At 44.1% G+C, this 21,531-nt stretch overlaps 1 protein-coding gene across 8 annotated transcripts in view; it reads right to left on the bottom strand.

Moving 5' to 3' along the window:
- The window catches only part of SLC12A7 (solute carrier family 12 member 7), a 745,935-nt gene that overhangs the window by 359,529 nt on the left and 364,875 nt on the right, over positions 1–21,531 (bottom strand). For all 8 annotated transcript variants that reach the window (XM_073587687.1, XM_073587689.1, XM_073587686.1 and 5 more), the window contains 2 exons: positions 19,779–19,943; positions 4,115–4,213 (listed from right to left, as the gene is read on the bottom strand). In XM_073587687.1, the coding sequence (XP_073443788.1) occupies positions 4,115–4,213; positions 19,779–19,943 (264 nt within the window). The remainder of the gene's footprint in view (positions 1–4,114; positions 4,214–19,778; positions 19,944–21,531) is intronic.

Raw genomic sequence — 21,531 nt, 5'->3', positions numbered from 1 at the left:
TGAAGCGTCTGTGTATGCGAAACGGCTGTCGTCCATCTTTTTCCCCGCATGCCTCATGTTATCTGCCCGTCCTTTATTGTGTGACCTTTAATGGTTGAATAAAGAAACACTGCACTGCAAATCTGGGTGAGTGCCGCATCTTTTTCCTTCCTTTCTCAAGAAAGCTTGGCTTCAGAAAGGCTCACACCTTGAGCCGAAATGTCGCAGCAGTCCATATGAGCTACGGTGATAAACTACTCTAGAAGGAGTGCTGTCTTCATCTTTTTTGTACCACACACATATATATATATATATATATATATATATTTTTTTTTAACACTGCACTGTGCCAAAGTTTTAAAAGCAGGTGTGGTAAAATGCTGCAAGTAAAAATGCTTTCAGAAATATGAACGTTAATAATTTATGCTTATCAATTAATAAAATGCAAAGTGAATAAATAAAAGAGAAATCTAAATAAAAAATATATTTGGTGTGGCCGCCCTTTACCTTGAAAACAGCATTAGAGAATCAATTATTTTAGGTACACTTGCACACAGTTTTTGAAGTAACTGGACAGAAATACAGACACAGTCATGGAGGTGTCTGATTGAGTCCAAATTTATACAGCCACAGGACAACGATCCCAAACACATAGAAAATGTCCTTAAGAACCATTTTCAGTGTAAGGCTGGGAACACACATGCGAGAATCTCGGACGAGTCTCGCATTTTAATACCTGGCACTCGGGAGCGGGCGTGGGGCCGCATAGCGATACATGCAGCCGCATGCATTAGTCCCGAGTGCGGACGGCAGTGCGAGACTCGTCCAAGTTTCTTGCATGTGTGATCCCGGCCTTAAGAAGATTAAGTAGTCCTGTAATTAATGAGAAGTCCCCACAGAACCTTGATCTCAACATCGACTGTCTGGGATTACTTGGAGACAGAAGGATTTGGGCAAGCCCACATCCATCCTTGGTGTCCTACATCCTAGGCAAGTTTAGTATTAAAAAAAAAAACATGTGAAAAGTCATGGATCATGAACAACTCAGATAGCATACTGATGGCATTCTACATGAATCCTTGTGTTGTCTGTTTTTTACTGATTGTTTTGCTAGAATTAGCTTGAGACACCTCCATCAGTTTTCTTTATTTTTTTGCATGCAAAAAGTGTGAGTGTAGCCTAAAGGGCCTTTTACACATAGCGATATCGCGTCACCGCCTAAAGCGTCACCGATTTTGTGACACAGCAGCGATATCACTAGCGATATCGCTACATGTCAAACTCACCTCCGAATGGCTTCCTCGCTGGCTATCGCTGATTGGGCGAGATCGGCCTGGTCCATTTCTCATCGTTGGCTTCCTGCTGGCGCCGACGAGCGAGCCATGGACGCAGGCAGAAGACGGTCACCCTCGCCGCATCTGACAGGTGAGTACGACCACCGACCGCTGCTGCGTCGCTAGTGAGATCTGCCTGTTTGGCAGCTCACTAGCGACCATTTAGCGATGCACCAGCGATCCTGACCGGGTCGTATCGTGGTCGGGATCGCTGGTGCATCGCTAAATGTAACGGGGCCTTAAGGCTAAGGCTTACATGATTCAAATTCCCCAGCAAATGCGTGCTGTGGGGATTCTATGGTGCCAGCACTGGGAACAGGGGACATGCGACTGCAAGTATTTGATTTGCATACTCCAGGCCACATTCTGACTAGACTGCTTGCGTCATGGCTCATTACACTTGCATTGAGTGAGGCTGCACCCTTCTAGTCAGAATGTGGCGAGGAGTATGCATATCGCATACTTGCAGTCACATGGCTGCTGTTCCCACTGCTGGTACCAGAGAATTCTCACAGCATGCATTTGATGGGGAATATGAAGCCCTGCTACGTGTAGCACAAGTGATCAGAAGATCTCTTATGGAGACTACTGAAGCAGGTTAAACAAGTTTTAAAAAATATAACAATAATTAAAAACAAATAAATAAAAGTTCAAATCCCCCACCTTTTGCATCATTCAAAATAAAATTAAAAAAAATACACATATTTGGTATCACCGCATTCAGAAGCGCCCGATCAAAATATAAAAAGAAATAATCCGATCGGTAAATGGCGTAACGATAAAAAAGTCAAAAAGTCAGAATTAAATTTTTTTGCTTGTTGCAACATTGCAATAAAATGAAATAGAGGGCGATCAAAGCATCGTATCTACTCCAAAATGATATCAATAAAAACATCAGCTTGGCACGCACCCAGCACCAGATCGCGAAAAATGGAGACACTACACATCTCGGAAAATGGCCCTTATTTTTTTTTCACCACTTAAATAAGAATCCATACATGTTTTGTATATGCAAACTCATAATGACCTGGAGGATCATAATGCAGGTTAGTTTTAGCATATAGTGAAGATGGAAAAAAAAAAACCTCAAAAAACAATTGTGGAATTGTACTTTTTTTTGCAATTTCACCGCACTTGGAATTTTTTCCTGTTTTCCAGTACACTATATTGTAAAATCAATGGTTCAAAAGTAAAAGTTGTCCCACAAAAAACAAGCCCTCACATGGTCATATTGACAGAAAATTAAAAAAAAGTTATAGCTCTGGGAAGAAGGGGAGAAAAAAATGAAAACAAAAACAGAAAATCCCAAAGTGGTGAAGTTGGTAAAGAGGGTAAACTAAAGTGAATAGATGTCTTACGCTTTTCAGCCATTTTTAACAGAGCCCAATGAAGTCTGATCCGCAAAACAAATGACAAAAGTATATGCAAAGATTTTCATTGCTCTGGCACACAGATCAGTTTTTAAAATGGATGTGTGTATGGCTCTATGGAACTATGGGTCACGAGTGTAAGGGAAGGAGAGCAGAGATGTGTGTTATTACATACAGTGTTCTGCACCTACCCCCCAGACACACAGCTTGGCTCTCCTCCTGGGACCTGTAATCACTGATAATGCAGAGTGGTGTATGTAATGTCACACAGCTCTGCTCTTCACCCCAGGTCACACAGATCTGACTGCTGGTACCTACTATGATTACAAGTGCAAGGGAAGGAGGGCAGAGCAGCATGTCTGCGATAGATGCAGAGCAGTGTATATAATGACATACTCTCCTTCCCTAGACTTGTGTCTTGGATGTATGGCGATATATTAAATGACACACAGTTATATTCACCCTCACCTCACACTGTCTACACAGGTATTCCAGGTCCTAAGCCTGGGAGAGATGCGGAATGGTACATGTAAGGGCACAGATCTCTGCTCTCCGTCCCTATGCTTATAATCACACTAGGTGCCGGAAGGAAGATCTCAGTGTTTTCTGGTTAGACACATCAGTCTACCCATATTACGCAGAGAAGGTCGGTTCTAAGCTTATGACTGGGCAGCATCATGCAGGGGAAAAAGTATCTGCCCTTGGAGCATAATTTCGGCTAATGCCCCCTTGGTTGAAGGGAAAATTAGCATTTAAACTTTTCAAGTCAATATCTCCCTGACAAAGATGAGAAATTAAAAAAAATGTTTTATTCAGAATCTCTAATCATGGCCACTTTATCATGAGTCGTCAAATTTCTATGAAATAAAAAATGTGAAAGGTCATGAACCATGAACAGCTCTGCATACTGATAGCACAAGGATGCATGTAGAATGCCATCTGTTTTACGGACTGTTTTGCTAGAATAAGCTTGAGACACCGCCATCAATTTGATTTTTAACATGCAAAGAAAAAAATAAAATAAAATACTAGTGGTAAAACCCAACAGTAATAAAACACTGATGAAAATTGACACTCTAATCGAAAATCGATTCATGTAGAAAAAGAGACTGATGTCTGAATGAGGGTCAAGACTAAGATTTGAATACAGATAGTAATGTTCACACTGATGGGGACTTTAAAGCAGATTACTCTTCGAATAAGCTTCCTATGGACATCAACCTGAAGACTACATTGTTGCTTATACAGTGAGGTTTTAACACCTCTGCTGCAGAAAGAAAAAAAAACTATCAACTTTGCAAAACTCTGCTTAAAAGAAACTGCTAAATGAAATTTGAAAACATTAATTTTGACTTTGCCTCTATTTGTTTATGACCAAAACTTTCTTGTACCAGTATTATACCTAATTGATAAACATCCAGTAAAAGATACATATAAAAGATGTGGTTGCAATAGCCAAAATTGTTCCAAATGGGATAGACTTCTGAGCATCTTTCAAGTCTCCAGATCGGTTAGAACCAGCCATGATGCCTAAATTGAATAAAAACATAAAAGAAAAAAAAGTAAATTTGACTAAAATAAACAAAAGTAAAAAATTATGGTTCCAACAGGATTCCCTTGCTTTTTGACAGAAAGAATAATGTGGCCTGCTGGGCTATTCCTTCCCTACAAATGTGAAAACCAGAGAGTAACCTGATAGATTCATCTAGAGTGTTCACAGAGTTTTTTTTTAATTAAAGAGGGGCACATTTCGACGCAACTTGATTTTTTTGATATTCACGTGTTATGCATTCTTTCTATGCAATTTTCTAACTTTGATGTTTATTCTATAAGTTTTTATTGTGAGTTCTTTCACAGCCTTTCATTGACTTCAATGTAGATTTTGCAAGGATTACTTTAGGAATCTGCAACAAAAAAGTATTTGTCAGTTTTTTTTTTTAAGGAACAAACCGACTAGAGAGTAATCTTGATGAGAACATGCCCTTTTAAATCAAAGGAATCACTATATATTTGTGTAGGGATGTGGACCGTCTTACCCTGTTCCTACCTCTGAAGACAAAAGACGCACTATGTGAATACCATTGTGTGATTTTATATGTAAAAGTAACGTGTGTCTAATGTAATATACAGTATATAAAGGGCTTGAGCATAAGGTGAATATAGCATAAGGATAAACTTAGGACAGCATAGGATACAGAACAGGTTAGCATTTAGATCGTTAAGGTTAGGATTAGACCAGTGGGAGGACACTAGTGCTGATAAGAAAGGGGGTCCTCATCCTGGATAGAGGGAATTCAGTGTCAATCAGGGAAATGTGGCGGAGAATTCAAATTCAAGTGGGGTGGTGGGTTGCTAGGGGGAGCATGGGTCAAACGCTCAGGGCAGTGTACAGCCAAATGGAGATTCCTGATGGACATTCCACCAATGTCTGGAGCCTAAGGCTCAGACAAGGTACCAAGGAGTGGGACTGGCCTTCAGACATCACAAGGACTGTGAACATGGAGTTACATATGGGACATGTGGCCGGTCCCAGGTGAACTACCGGAGTGGACAACAAATCACTGGGCCTGATGGGATTAGCAGGCTTGAGGGTAGTCCAGAATGAATATGTGGCAGAAAAGAAGAGGAGTTGTGCTAAGGAGAAAGGAAGTCTGCATTGCTGTGCCCTATCCCACCTGTACCCACATGATGAACGTGGACTGTTAAGTAAAAGTTTGACTGTAAGGTCAGAGTCACTCTCGTATTACGTGGCCAAATGCTATGCGACAAAACTTCGCAAAGCATACTGCCTAGTGTTATTCTATGGGGCAGCTCAGTTCTGCGATTATTGAACAATGGCAGCATGCTGTGACTGGCAGCAAGACTCCGCTCACTCACACCCATACAAGTCTATGGGTGCAAATTAAACATCGGACTTCACTCGGATGTCACCCCAGCGCAGTCCGATATATGCAGAGTCAGGGCATGGGGGAGATTAGACCTACCGGTAATGTTATTTCCAGGAGTCCATCCTGACAGCACGATGGGGTTGTCCTTCCTTTTGTCCTTACAGGGACAGGAAATGCACAAGAGGTTAAAGGTCCCCTCCCACACCCACACTCCAGTGATTTTCCAAGTACCACACCAGTATGGATGCAATTATTTATTGAGATTTAGTACAAGCATATTACCACAAATACAAATCATTGGGAGGGAACTACCAGTGCTATCAGGATGGACTCCTGGAAATAACATGACTGGTAGGTCTAATCTACGTTTTCCAGGACGTCCTTTCCTGACAGCACGATGGGGAATACCAAAGTAGGAATTCGCTAGAGTGGGACTACTGCTTGTAGCACTTTACGACTGAAGGTAGTCTGGCTAGATGTTAGCGTGTCCAATTTAGTGTCTACAGAATGTGTTTAGTGTAGACCAGGTGGCGGCCTTGCATATTTGCTCTACTGAGGCTCCCGCCCTCTCTGCCCATGACGTCGCTATTGCCCTGGTGGAATGGGCCCTAAGGCCCTCTGGTATAGTTAACCCCTCAGCCTCGTACACTGAGGTGATAATTGATGTTATCCATCTTGCTAGGGTGTGTGTGGATGCACCTCTACCCTTATTTTTACCACCGTATTGGATAAACAGTTTTGTGTCCTGTCGCCACTCTCGCGTGACTTCTAAGTAGCGTGTGACCGTCCAATGAGTGAAAAAGTTTTTCTTTATCGTTTTTCGGTGATGAGCAAAATGAGGGTAGGACCATCTCCTGGTTTAGATTCTGGGGAGACACTACCTTAGGGAGGAAACCTGGGTCTAGTTTGAGTATTATGCGGTCTTTGAAGATCTGAATGTAGGGGTTCTGGACTGACAGGGCCCGGATCTCACCCAACCGTTTGGCTAAGGTGATAGCTACCAAAAATACGTTTTTTTTTGTGTGAGCTTTGTGATGTCTATTTCGGATATTGGCTCGTAAGGGGGCCTGCATAGAGCGTTAAGTACCAGATTTAGGTCCCACGGGGGGACTGTTTTCCTTAATGTGGGCCTTAATCTCTGGATGGCTTTTGTAAACCATGCTATCCATGGATGAGAGGCCAAGGAGAAATCAAAGAGTACTTAAAGCTGCTATCTGGACTTTCAATGTGCTTGGAGTTAGACCCTTATTAAATCCTGCCTGTAGGAAGTCAAGGATCTGAGGGATATTTGGGCGAGACGGGTCTATGTGGGTACTACCACCTGTCGAGCAGAACTTCTTCCAAATTTTATGATATATTGCACTCTTAACGGGCTTACGGCTAGCCTGCATCGTGGAGATCATCTGGTCAGAGAGGCCTCTGGATGTTAGGATATCCCTCTCAGGATCCATGCTGACAACCCTAGGTTTCCCGGATCTGGGTGCAGAACTGGGCCCTGGGAAAGCAGGTCCGCTGCAGTCGGTAGATGGAGTGGCCCTTCCTGACCCATCTTCTTGAGGAGGGGGAACCAACTCCGCCTGGGCCAAAAGGGTACGACTAGCATCGCCCGAGCTTCTTCCTCATGGATTTTTCTGAGGACTCACGGTATTATGGCGATAGGGGGAAGCCCGTATAGCTGTCCCCCTGTCCAACTCTGGTTCAGGGAGTCGACCTCCTCTGGATGGTCTGCTGGTTTGAGGGAGTAGAATCTCTTTAGCTTGGTGTTTTTTCTTGTCGCGAAGAGATCCAGTTGGGGTTTTCACCACCGATGGCACAAGTCTATGAAGATTTCTTCTTTTAGTTCCCATTCGGTGGCCCGGACTTCCTGTCTGCTCAAATAGTCGGCTATGTTGTTCTTGGAGCCTTCTAGGTGTACTGCTGACAAGGAATGAATGTTGTTCTCCACCCAGGTGACTTGACTTGTCCATGATGGGTTCCTTCTTTACCTCCGGTAAAAATGAGATTCTTCTTTTGGAATCTAACATGACTCCCAGGAATTTCTTCTGGGTACTGGACTGCAGGTCTGACTTTTCTTTCTTCAGGATCCAGCCTAGACTTTTGAGCGTGAAAATTACCGAGATGAGTTGTTCTTTTAACTCCAATGCTGAATGAGTCCTCTTGCTGGATGCCACGGCAAACTTTCTCTGCGCCTCTCTCATACCTGTCCTTACAGGGACAGGAAAAACACTGGAGTGTGGGTGTGGGAGGGGACCTTTAACCTCTCATGCATTTCCTGTCCCTGTAAGGACGAAAGGAAGGACAACCCCATCGTGCTGTCAGGAAAGGACGTCCTGGAAATTACTTTTGCCATCTTCTCCGCACCTGTGCTGTGATCCTCTCATGCGAGAGAGTCGCAGCACTGTAGAATGACACTTGGTTCCCACTCGCAGCAGACGAGGGTAATCAGCATATTGCATCCGATGCTCTCCCATCGGATGCCATTCGCTGGTGTGATTCCAGCCTTACAAAAAACCTGGTGTCACATCCATTGCGTTGAGCAGCTTCTGAGGACGGAAACCCGGAGGAAGTGGAGGCCTGTGGCCTAGGTTACAAGTAAGTGTGATGCACCCCACAGCCTATACCACACTGGGACATCCTTTGATTGTAAAGAGCTAGAGCGCAACTGAACAGAAGTTTGGTTGCAACTACTGCTCTCGGACACTACATTTGTAAAGATCTGTTTCACAAAAAGTTCATAGATCCATTAATGACCCATAGTACTATGTGAACAGAGCCTTAGGAGTTTTGGTAGAGATGCAGTTTTTATCATTATACTATTCCTCAGTTTATACTCCTCTTATAATTATGGCTGAACAATAATGACATAGAAATTGACATATAATATAAGCCTAAATCTTGAAGGTATGATTTTCTTATTGATGAACTGATTATCCCTTTTCTGCTCTATCCCATGATTACATTGTGTTACTGCAATCAAATTAACAAAATACAAAGAACAAATAAAACCAAATTAAGGGTGTGTGCACACGCTGCGGATTCTGCTGCGGAATTTTCCACTCGGATTTCCCTAAATTCGCAGGTAAAACCGCAGGTCATAAGACCTGCGGTTTATCTGCAGATTTTCTGCGGTTTAGCCTGTGGGTTTCCCCTGCGGTTTGACACCTGCCATGGAGCAAGTGCCAAACCGCAGCGGAATCCGCACAAAGAATTGACATGCTGCGGTTTTGAAAGCGAAGCAAATCCGCGCGGAAAATTCCGCACCGTGTGCACTGCGAATTTCATTTTCCATTGATTATAATAGTACTGTACACCGTCTGCACACACCCTAACCCTGTCCCACCAATCGATAAGAGTGCTTTTGGAGATGTGTCTCACCCTACATTTTCCATACAACAATTACATTTGGTGACATACAATGAAAAAAAAAATGTTCTATACACACACATACAGTACATATATTATATATATATATACACACACACACACACAGCTCTGGCAAAAACTAACAGACCAGTGCACAGTTTTATAAAAATCAGCTTCGCTACATGTCTGACAGCAATTCCATTCCAGTGTCAGTTGAATTCCAACCAGAGTACACCGCATTCTACTTTATGTGCTTCTGATTAGGTGATCACCTGAACCAAATCTTACTCTGCTGTGGTGTTCACAATTCTCTTGCAACAGGACAAGCTGGATGGCAAAACAAGTGCTAGTAATATCCCAAAAGTAATAGGAATGAAAAAATAACTTTTAACCATCCCAAAGAACTTGAAAAGAATAATCTTGAGTGAGGAACAGAAGGGCTCAATTCTGGCTTTACTAGCAGAGGGATACAGTGAGCATCATGTTGCCTCCATCCTTAAAATTTCTAAGACGGCAGTCCATTATAACAAAGGTCAAGCAGCAGACATTAGGGACAACAAAGCTACAGACCGGCAGAGGGCAAAAACGACTCTCCACTGACCGGGATGACCATCATCTTTTTGAATGACACTTAGCAACCGCAGGATGACATCAATTGATCTACAAAGGGAATGTCAAATGGCAGCTGGGGTGAAGTGCACGGGAAGAACAGTTCGTAACAGGCTCCTAGAGGCAGTGCTCAAGTCATGTGAAGCTAGAAAAAAGCCTTTCATCAACGAGAAGCGAAGGAGAGCTAAGCTGAAGTTTTCAAAGACCATAAGGATTGGACGATAGAGGACTGGAGTAAGGTAATCTTCTCTGAGGAGTCTAATTATCAGCTTTGCCCAACACCTGGTCGCCTATCGGTTAGACGGAGACCTGGAGAGGCGTACAAGCCAGTGTCTTGCACCCACTGTGAAATTTGGTGGAGGATTGGTGATGATCTGGGGATGCTTCAGCAAGGCTGGAATTGGGTAGGTTAATCTTTGTGAAGGACGTATGAATATAGCCGCATAAAAGGTTATCCTGGAAAAACAGTTGATTCCTTCTGCTCAGGCAATGTTCCTCAACTCTGAGGACTGGTTTTTTCAATGCGCCCTGCCACACAGCTAGGTCAATCAATGTGTGGATGAAGGACCTACACATCAAATCCCTGTCATGGCCAGCCCAATCTCCAGACCTCAACCCCATTGAAAATTTCTGGAAAGTTATCAAGAGGAAAATGTATAGTCACAAGCCATCAAACAAAGAAGAACAGATTAAACTTTTGTATGAAAAGTGGCATAAGGTCACCCAAAATCAGTGTGATAGGCTGGTGGAAAGCATGCCAAGATGCATGAAAGCTGTGTAAGGTAGCGCTGTCATTCAGATAAGGGACACTCGCTTGGCAGCCAAATAATCACGTCCGGCACGGGTTTTCCATAAAACAACAACAGTCCATGCGGTTTATTCAGGTATCATAAACCATGACCAGCAACATAAAGTTCATATAATCAGCATAGCGTCCATGACAGAGCTTCACTCTGTTTATCCTGTAGTCATACAGGTTGTGCAATGTCGAGCGCACAGGCTCTCGAGCCTCACAGTTATATCCCCTGTCAGGGTTACCTTCCCATAGCTGCTTCATACTACATACTTCAGATGTCCATTCCCACCAGGGAAGTGTCAGACGCTTGCAGCCATTACTCACAGCATTCACGTGCTGTCAGGCAGTAAGCCCCATCTCCCAGCGGGACCTTCCACAACGGACCAACTGGGTCCCAGCATTCACTCATGTGACCTACCCTGGCCACCTTATATGGTCCGTAGCCACGCCCACCGGGTCACATGGCTATGACCTCATCACAGGTCCTACAAGCATTCATACATTCTTTACTATGGTGTTCTAGCCACACCCCTGGGTGGATTTGTAGGTAGCTCTCCCTAACCCATTGGCACGAAACCTCAGCAGTATCACTGCTGATCAACACATACACAAGTCTTCATCTCAAGGCCACCCACCTTGAGATACATTACGATCATTCAACATCCTACACCTATCAGGACACTGGAAATGCTTAAATGCCTGTCCTGGGACACCCACACAGCACCCCCTGGCATATACAGTGGTCACTACACCACAGCTGTGATTAAAAATCATGGTTATTCCACAAAATATTGATTTCTGAACTCTTCCTGAGTTAAAACATTAGTATTTTTGTTTCTAAATTATTATGAACTTGTTTTCTTATTAGTATTTGAGGTCTGCAAGCACTGCTTTTTTGTTATTTTGACCATTTCTCATTTTGTGAAAAAAAGTACAAAATATAGTGCTTGGAAATTCGAAGACATGTTTGTCAGTAGTTTATAGGATAAAAAAGCAAGTTACATTTAACTCAAAAATATACCTGAATACCCCCTGCTAAAAATTTGCAAATATACAGTATATCTCTGATGGGCGGCACATCAATGCAAAACATGGGTTTCAAGTTTCAGTGCGTGTGTCACAGTGACAGAGACCACCAATTGACAACATCAAATATCCCCTTCTCAGTGTTTGCATATATAAAAAAGCAGCATATACACAGGAAAGATCTCACCCATTCTCATCCTAGGGTGGATATCCTTGTTGCACAGTGCTCCCTTCTCCCTACGCGTTTCGCTCTGGTAAAGCTCATCAGGGGAGTCTCAGAGTGTAGATTCATGCCTGCATGCTCAAATGCCCTTTGCAAAAAAAGGGGGGGGACAAAAAGCGCAATAGGGTCTTATCCATGTTACAAAGGATAGAGTATATAATGAAATCTGCTCACCTGGTTAGGATGAGATAAGAGCATGTAGGCAGCAGCTGCTGCAGATTCACAGGCCCTTAGTGACCAGAAGAAATGATATATCCAAAGGGAATTTGTAGTTATATTCTGTGCTGCCGCTGAGAGAAATTCCAGGAGAATGCTGTACAATTCCAGTGGTTTTATTCAACGCATTTCAGGGGTCTCATGCCCCCTTCATCAGGAAATACCACACAGTACATACAGGCATCACAGACATCACATGATGTATATATATATGCTGCTTGTTTATATATACAAACACTGAGAAGGGGATATTTGATGTTGACAATTGGTGGTCTCTGCCACTGTGACACACGCACTGAAACTTGAAACCCCTGTTTTGCATTGATGTGCCGCCCATGAGAGATATACTGTATATTTGCAAACTTTTAGCAAGGGGTACATGTTATGGCTAATATATGTAATCTCCAGATAAGAGTTACAATAAGAAAGGTGGTAACCCTAGTTTGCTTCTCAGCACCGCTCATGCTAGCGCAGCTCATGTTTTGGATCAGTTTGGATCCGTTGTGCTGCTAAAAAAGTCTATGAGACAGCTGTATATCTGTATACCTAAAATGGCTAAGTGCAATATTGGAGGAGAAATTCCTTGTGTACCATAGACCTGTACAGTATTCGCGATGGGTATTTTCCCCACATGTTACGAATTGAGTACTGTAAATGACACCAGTATTTAATGGTGACAGCCCTACAGAAAGGACAAGTGTGCAAATCAATCCTCAGCACTGTCACTTTAATTAGAGAATTTTCAGAAGGGAAGCGGTGGTGTCTCTACCATTTTGGGAGGTTGATAGACACCTCAGCTTCTATATGGGGATAGCTTTGCATAAGGGGAAACATTATATCCTCCCGTAAGAGCAAGGTTTTCGGATTAACCCCCCCCTTGGAAAAACTGGTGTCATTCTTTGCAATCGCATTGGATTATTATATATGCGATTTGTGTGTTTTTTGTTTGTCTTTTGTCTCACGTGCACTTTTACATAGGAAGAGTACTTCCTTTTTAACCTATTGAAATAAAGTTGATTGGTTTTATATTTCTACTATACTGGCTTGCTACTACTCAGTTAATTTTTGTGGCTGGTACATCACTCGCTATTGTGTATCTAAAAGTATGGTATATAAAGCTGTGATGAAGTAAGATGAGACACACTCCCCTTGATAAAGCACCTCCGCAAAACATGCGTCGGGGCGTTCGTGGTATCGTGGACGGGCATTTCATACAACACTATGGGTAAGTTATACATTATATATTCCCTTTGATTGTTTCTATGGCTGCTTTACTTTGACCAGCATGGTCTGTACTCAATTATTTGCCAGACATTCTGGGTTTCCTTTTTTTGACCTATTTAGGGCTTTATTACCTAGCTATCTCAGTCTGTCACTAAGCCACCTTACCACCTATTTGTCATTGTATGCCTAGGTTACTTTAGGCAAAAACCCCGGGACCCCTGCGATGTCCCTCAGACTAGGGGAACCCTGTCTGTCCCTCTACCCAGGGTTTACAATGAAGGTGTGCCTGCCTGAGCCTCCACCCTGTCCCTGTCTCCTGTCCAGCCCTAAGCTGAACCCACCACCCTCCACCCAGTGAGGGGACCAGACACCAGACCCCACAAATACGTATGGACAGGGGTAAAAGAAACACCACACAGTTAATACACAAGGGAATACAATAATGTGCAAGGGCAACAAAATATATATATAACAGATTGGAGAAAGAACCACTGAGGGATATACTGCACCAGATATCAGACGCTCCAACACCACCACTGCTGACCGGTATTGCTAGCACTAGGCTAAAGCTATAGTCGGCGACGCCCATAGTCAGGACGAACTATTTAAAGACCAAGGGCGTGGCCCAGCCCTCAGCCAGCATGACAACCTGGTTAACCCTATCCCGACTGGAACAGAATACCCAACAGGGTATTACCGCTGTCTGCCGGACACCCTGGTGTGAACAGTGTCCGACATGACAGTACCCCGCCTTCTACGAGGGACCTCCGGAACCTCACCATGTCGAGGACCTGGCTTGTCTGGATGGCGACGATGGAACATAGTAACCAGTCGATCAGCATGAATGTCAGAGGCCGGCACCCATGTCCTCTCCTCAGGACCATAGCCACGCCAGTGGACCAGGTACTGTAGAGTGCGACGCACAACCCTAGAGTCCACCACTTTGGACACCTCAAATTCCAACGCGCCATCCACCAAGACGGGAGGTGGTGGCCCGGGGGAACCATCCACCAAACCCATGACCTTCTTTAGCAATGCTTTGTGAAATACATTATGAATCTTATACACAGCCGGCAACTCCAAACGAAATGCCACGGGGTTGATCACTGCGGAGATTCTAAATGGGCCAATGAACCTGGGACCCAACTTAAGTGACGGTATCTTGAGCTTAATGTTCCTAGTAGATAACCACACCCAATCACCCACACACAGGTCCGGACCTGGCACACGTCTGCAGTCAGCCACCCGTTTGTACCTGGAACCCACCTTCAACAAGCGCTGCTTGACTCTCCTCCAAACAGACGACAATTGAGCTCCCAACTGGTCCTCCTCAGGGACGCCAACTGAGCACCCCTGACGCAAGGTGCAAAATTGAGGATGTTGACCATACACACAAAAAAAAAGGAGATTCCCCAGACGATTCCTGGCAATGGTTGTTTATTGCGAATTCTGCCAGAGGAAGAAACGCTGACCACTCTTCCTGATTGTCGGAAATAAAGCAGCGCAAGTATTGCTCCAGGTTTTGGTTCATCCGCTCAGTCTGTCCATTCGACTGAGGGTGGAAAGCCGATGAATGAGATAATTTGATTCCAAGGCGAGAACAAAAAGCTCTCCAAAACTTTGCCACAAACTGCGTACCTCGATCAGACACAATGTCAGACGGGACACCATGAAGTCTGACCACCTCGCAAATAAATATCTGAGCAAGAGTCTTAGCATTGGGCAAAGACGGTAAAGCAACGAAATGTGACATTTTGGAGAACCTATCAACAATTACCAAAATGACCGAGTTCCCTGCCGAGGCGGGCAAGTCAGTAATAAAATCCATGGAAATCTCAGTCCATGGCTTACTGGGCACCCCGAGAGGCTGCAAGCTACCAGCGGGACGGGAACGAGGAGTCTTGGCCCGTGCGCACGTGGTACAGGCAGCCACATATGAGGCCACATCCTGCCGGATTTTAGGCCACCAAAAACGACGCGATACCAGTTCCAGAGTGCTCTTAACCCCTGGATGACCTGCCAGTACTGTGTCGTGATGTTCGCCCAACACTCTAGAGCGTAGATGTAGCGGCACAAAAGATTTATTAGCAGGCAACCCCGGCGGTACCACCTCCTGAGCCTCCGCAATCTCTGCCTCAATCTCTGTCGTGATGGCAGATACCACCACACCCTTTTGGAGAATAGGCACCGCCTCTTCAAATAACTCTCCACACGGAAAACACCTGGATAAAGCGTCTGCCTTAACATTCTTCGACCCAGGTCGATAGGTAACAATGAAGTTGAACCGGGTGAAGAATAATGCCCAGCGAGCCTGTCTGGAGGACAGGCGCTTAGCAGATTCTAAATAAAGCAAATTCTTATGGTCGGTTATCACAGTAATCTGATGAACAGCCCCCTCCAAGAAGTGTCGCCACTCCTCAAATGCCAATTTGATGGCCAATAATTCCCTCTTGCCAATATCATAATTACGCTCCGCAGGCGACAGCTTCTTGGAGAAGAAGGCACACGGATGCAACTTGGCCCAAGAAGGGCCCTGAGACAGTACAGCCCCCACTCCAACCTCCGACGCATCCACCTCCACGACAAACGGTAAGGAGACATCGGGCTGCACCAGAATAGGCGCTGAGGCAAAACTATTCTTGAGGAATTCAAACGCCTGTACCGCAGGCTCAGACCAGTCAGAAAAGTCGGTACCCTTCTTAGTCATGTCAGTCAGTGGTTTGGCAATCATAGAGAAGTTCTTAATAAATTTCCTATAGTAATTGGAGAAGCCAAGAAATCGCTGAAGCGCCTTAAGATTATCAGGCCGATCCCAATGTAGTACCGCCTGCACCTTTGCGGTGTCCATCTTAAAACCTGAGGCGGAGATTATATAACCCAAGAACGGTAGCTCCTGTACGAAAAACACACATTTTTCAAGCATGACATAGAGCCTGTTCTCTCTGAGCAACTGCAGAACCTGTCTAACATGCTCTATATGTGTATCATGGTCGCGAGAGAAAATGAGAATGTCGTCAAGATAAATTATAACGAACCTCCCCAACAGCTGAGAGAAGACATCATTGATGAAGTGTTGAAAGACCGCCGGTGCCATAGTCAACCCAAACGGCATTACCAAACTCTCAAAGTGACCCTCAGGGGTATTGAACGCTGTCTTCCACTCATCCCCCTGACGGACTCTTATAAGATTGTACGCCCCCCTGAGGTCCAGTTTGGAGAACCACCTGGCACCAACCACTTGGTTGAATAAATCGGGTATAAGTGGCATAGGGTAAGGATCACGGACCGTAATCTGGTTGAGTTCTCTGAAATCCAGACACGGGCGTAAACCGCCATCCTTCTTTTTAACAAAGAAGAAGCCAGCAGCCAGAGGAGAAGAGGAAGGTCTAATATGACCCTTGCTCAGGCTATCCGCAATGTATTCCTTGAGAGCTAGCCTCTCGGGACCTGAGATATTAAACATTCTAGCTTTAGGTAACTTGGCCCCTGGTTTCAACCTAATAGCACAGTCATAGGGGCGATGCGGTGGTAGTTCTGAACAACCCTTCTCAGAAAATACATCCGCATAGTCCAGCAACGGCTCCGGGATACTGGGGGTCAAAGCGGAAATACATGTAGCCAGGCACCTCTCCTGACACTCCCTGCTCCACTGAATTATGTCCTGGGTCTTCCAATCAATAACAGGATTATGCATTGACAACCATGGAAAGCCCAGAACCATCTGAGCCGGTAAGTTACTAAGCACCTTACAAGTTACCCGCTCTGAGTGTAATACTCCAATGTGGAGTTGTATATCCAACACACACTCTGTGATCTCCCCTTGAGACAATGGGGAAGCATTGATGGTAACCACCCGGATGGGGTTCGGCAATTTCTCCACCGGAAATCCCGCTGTATGCGCGAACCTCTCATCAGTGAGATTGGCAGCTGAGCCACTATCAATAAATACTGTAATAGAGAGCATTTGCCCCCCAAGTACCACCCTAGCAGGGAGCATAAACTGGGAAACCATGACAGAGGATACACAAAGGCTCAGACTAGACTCCTCCAAACCCTCTGAGCCTATCAGTTTTCCGCCGGCGCGCCCTTCTTAGGTACCAGGGGGCAAGCGTTAATAAAATGTCCTCCTTTGCCACAAAAAAAACAGAGCCCCTGCCTTCTGTGCCAAGGACGTTTAGGCTTGTTACTCGGTGACTGTGCTATACCAGCGATCTGCATGGTTTCCACGGATTCACCCGCGGCAACCTCACCGACCACTCCCCCACCTCCCGGAGGCAACGAAACCAGCGCCCCCTGACGGAGACGTCGGTCTATGCGTACTACAAGTGCCATCGCAGCCTCCAGGGAGGCGGGAGTCTTGTACATTAGGAGAGTCTGTTTAACCCTTCCAGAAACCCCATGCAAAAATTGACTTCTAAGCGCAGGGTCATTCCACTGCGTGTCCACCGCCCAGCGCCGGAATTCCGTGCAGTAATCCTCAGCTGGTCGATCACCCTGTAGCAGTGAGCGTATCTTAGACTCTGCTAAGTTTAATCTATCCGGATCGTCATAGATCAAACCCAGAGCAGAGAAAAAAAAATCTACAGATTCAAATGCCGGTGAGTCTGAAGGGAGTGAAAAGGCCCAGGCCAGTGGGTCACCACTCGGCAAATAAATCACCAAGCCCACGCGTTGAGCCTCATTACCTGAGGAATGTGGACGCATACGGAAATACAATTTGCATGATTCACGAAACACCGTGAACTTACCACGATCACCAGCAAATCGTTCAGGAAGGGGAAACTTGGGCTCAACTGCCCTGGCTGCAGCCTCAGCAGGTACTGCAGGAGCTGACAGACCTTGTTGCTGGACCGCCCCCCTGAGTTCAGTGACCTGTATGGATAGAGCCTCCAGCTGCTTGGTTAGGGAAAGTATAGGATCCATAGTAAGTAACCCCTATATTCCCTACCTTTTTTTTTTCTCTCACTTTATTATTTGGGCCGACTATAATGTCATGGTATGCCTAGGTTACTTTAGGCAAAAACCCCGGGACCCCTGCGATGTCCCTCAGACTAGGGGAACCCTGTCTGTCCCTCTACCCAGGGTTTACACTGAAGGTGTGCCTGCCTGAGCCTCCACCCTGTCCCTGTCTCCTGTCCAGCCCTAAGCTGAACCCACCACCCTCCACCCAGTGAGGGCACCAGACACCAGACCCCACAAATACGTATGGACAGGGGTAAAAGAAACACCTCACAGTTAATACACAAGGGAATACAATAATGTGCAAGGGCAACAAAATATATATATAACAGATTGGAGAAAGAACCACTGAGGGATATACTGCACCAGATATCAGATGCTCCAACACCACCACTGCTGACCGGTATTGCTAGCACTAGGCTAAAGCTATAGTCGGCGACGCCCATAGTCAGGACGAACTATTTAAAGACCAAGGGCGTGGCTCAGCCCTCAGCCAGCATGACAACCTGGTTAACCCTATCCCGACTGGAACAGAATACCCAACAGGGTATTACCGCTGTCTGCCGGACACCCTGGTGTGAACAGTGTCCGACATGACACTATTGTACTTGAGTACTATCCTTCTCTTGACTGTCTCCTCATACATGTCTTATTTATTCCTTGATTCATGTTTTTGTTACTGGATGTATTGTACTTATAATATTGATAATAAAGATTATATTTTTTATATATCTTCTCCAGTGGTGTGTTTTGGGTACTTTGTATCCATTGTATCAGGTTGTATAGTTATAACACACCCTCCTTTCTGTATATGATGGCAACAGTGTTTTTCCTTATTTAAGGTCCCTTATAGATTGGTGATATGTTTATGAACATTGTGCTTATGAAAAATAAAATATTTGCAAATTAAAAAAAATCATAGAAGCCAAAGACATGTTTTTCCTCATTTGTAGACTTCTTTATACAACATATCTTTGTCTATATTGGTCTTATAAATAAAAATATATTTGTTACATACTAATCAGTGAGCTCCACTGATTCTGCTGCTCTCTTCCATTTTGTACTGTGACATTCCATTGCAGAGATATTGTTATTCATTGCTTTTGGAGTGCAATATGTGAAATCTTTGCATTTCTTCAGACTCTGGGCATATGCGCTTTCATCCCTACTTCCCAGACTGTCAAACATAGCTTGGCAGCGGATTTTATGTCTGGCGCTCTCACATGCTGCTGACCTATGATTGGCAGGATATGGGAGGGAGACATGAAAAGCACGCCACCAGAGAAGACTCTGAAGAAAAGCCCAATTTAACTGCAATCAGATATTGCAATCCAAAAACAATAAAAATGACTATTTCTGCAAAGGAGCGATGCAGCACAAAACAGAAGAGAGCAGCAGAATCAAGAGATATCAGGGATTTTTGCAAAGTATTGGTATTATTTAATAATTTTTTCAAAAGTTACAGATCCTCTTTAAAAACAAAGTATAACAAATCTATGATATTTCTAAAAAATTGGATAAAAATTATTTTCATATGTAATTTGCTTAAAAGTGATACTAAAATAATCTCAAGGATACAAAAATTATAAAATTTCTACTGATGACAAAAGCGTCGTCAACTGCCTTTCAGCATGAAGACAATAATAATAACAATAATTATACAATAGATTATATCAATATTATATTAATATAATCTTCTGAAGCTCTCCTCAAATAAAAAAGTTGAATATATAACAACTCCACTCAGCATTAGTCAATGCATGTTTTTATGGCTTACCAAAATAATTTTACCTGTTACAGAAGGAAAGTAAATCCCAACAAGCATTGTGAAATATGTCATCATATCAGTCAAGACATAGTTTTGACTGTAAGCTTTTTGTCCTGCTCCTGTAGCAGATGATGTTTGGTTCCGCTCAACAATAGATCCTTTTTGACTGTAAGCACTCCAAAGATTCTCTGGAAAAAAAAAAGTTTCAGTTAAAGTTTAAAGGAGTTTTCTCCACTGTTATTAGAGAAAATAATTACCAATTATGAGATAGTGGAGCAATTTTCATTATTACCATTCTTGTTTTTTTTTTTTTTTTTGAGGGGGGGCATGGGAATGGCCATAAGCACAGTGATCATACCAACATACTTGCACAACAAGTCTGACCAACCTGAACTTCGACATAGAGCTCATCTAATAATAACATCCCACCTAGCACATCGATTGTAATAACACCCTAACCCACCCCATTCTCAGTATATGTAACAGTGTAGAGTGCAGCAGCAGTGGGGATGACTGTCACCAACTGCTGTGAGCTACACATTCAATACTTCATTAATCTGACTGAGGTCAAGTCAGTCACTACCTATGCTGAGGTCAGCAACCAACGACTGTCTCTGCACTGCTGGGCTCCACACAGACTGACTACACTCATATCAACCTATTGAAGAGCTTCCAGTGCTTGACTTACGGAAGCAGAGCAACTGACAAGAGGATCAGCAGGAGACTAGTTGTGATGATCAGCCTCAGAGTAGGAAGACAAGTGCCCACATACTGGTCAGATACTCTAGATTTTGGAAAAAGTATAGTCTCATGACAAAGTGTGGTATCTGGGCAACTCTGCAAAGTTCTGACAGTGAGAATATTACAAACTGCCAACATTCTGTTCCGCTACCTAGATACACACATCCAAATCATAAATTTGCCCAGACACTCTCTTTAATATAAAATACATGTATACATATATATATATATATATATATATATATATATATATATATAAATATATTTTTTTTAACATACATACATACCGTATTTTGTGCATTAAAGGTTCACCCCAAATTTTGGGGAAGAAAACAGGAAAACATTTTTTTTTAAATAGAAAATGGTAGTGTGTCTTATAGTCCACTTTTACGGTAGCTTACTGGGGGTGGCAGCTGCGGTGCAGTTGAATCTTAGGAGGCAGAATCACTGCTGAAGGAAGCAGGTGGTAGCAGTGTGGAGATGCTGCGGACCCCAGGCTAAAAGGAGGGGGTGTTCAGCAGTGCGGGGGCTCTGCCGACATTTTGTGAAAGCCAGGAGCCCCTGCACTTTTCAAGGTTTTCAATGGGGTGGACTTCTTGAAAATACCAACGGATGTGGCACATGCGCAGATTGACATCTTGGCACTGAAATCTCACCTCCCAAGATATCAATCTGTGCTCATGCCGCCTCTGGCGGCCATTTTTCCCCAAAGTCCACCGCACTGATAACCATGTAATGCCTGAAGGCTCCAGGCTTTCACAAAATGTCAGCAGAGCCTGCCCGCATCGCTGAACACCCCCTCCTACCAGCCTGGGATCTGCAGCATTGCCCCATTCCTGCCACTGCCACTAGCAGCGACCCTAGGACAACGCTCCACTGCAGCCGTTAAGCTACATTTAGACTATAGGATGCACCCATACTTTCCTCCCAATTTTTCCACCCTACAGAAAATGGAGAGGCCTGTGATTTTTATCATCAGTACACTTCAACTGTGAGAGACAATCTAAAAATAAAAAACAGAAAATTACATTGTAA

Source organism: Dendrobates tinctorius, unplaced genomic scaffold (assembly GCF_039654945.1).
Source record: "Dendrobates tinctorius isolate UK_male_01 unplaced genomic scaffold, ASM3965494v1 ptg000102l, whole genome shotgun sequence".
Classification (NCBI taxonomy): Eukaryota; Metazoa; Chordata; class Amphibia; order Anura; family Dendrobatidae; genus Dendrobates; species Dendrobates tinctorius.
The sequence above is the reverse complement of the archived record's forward strand: the minus strand, read 5'-3'. Positions and strand labels throughout refer to the sequence as shown.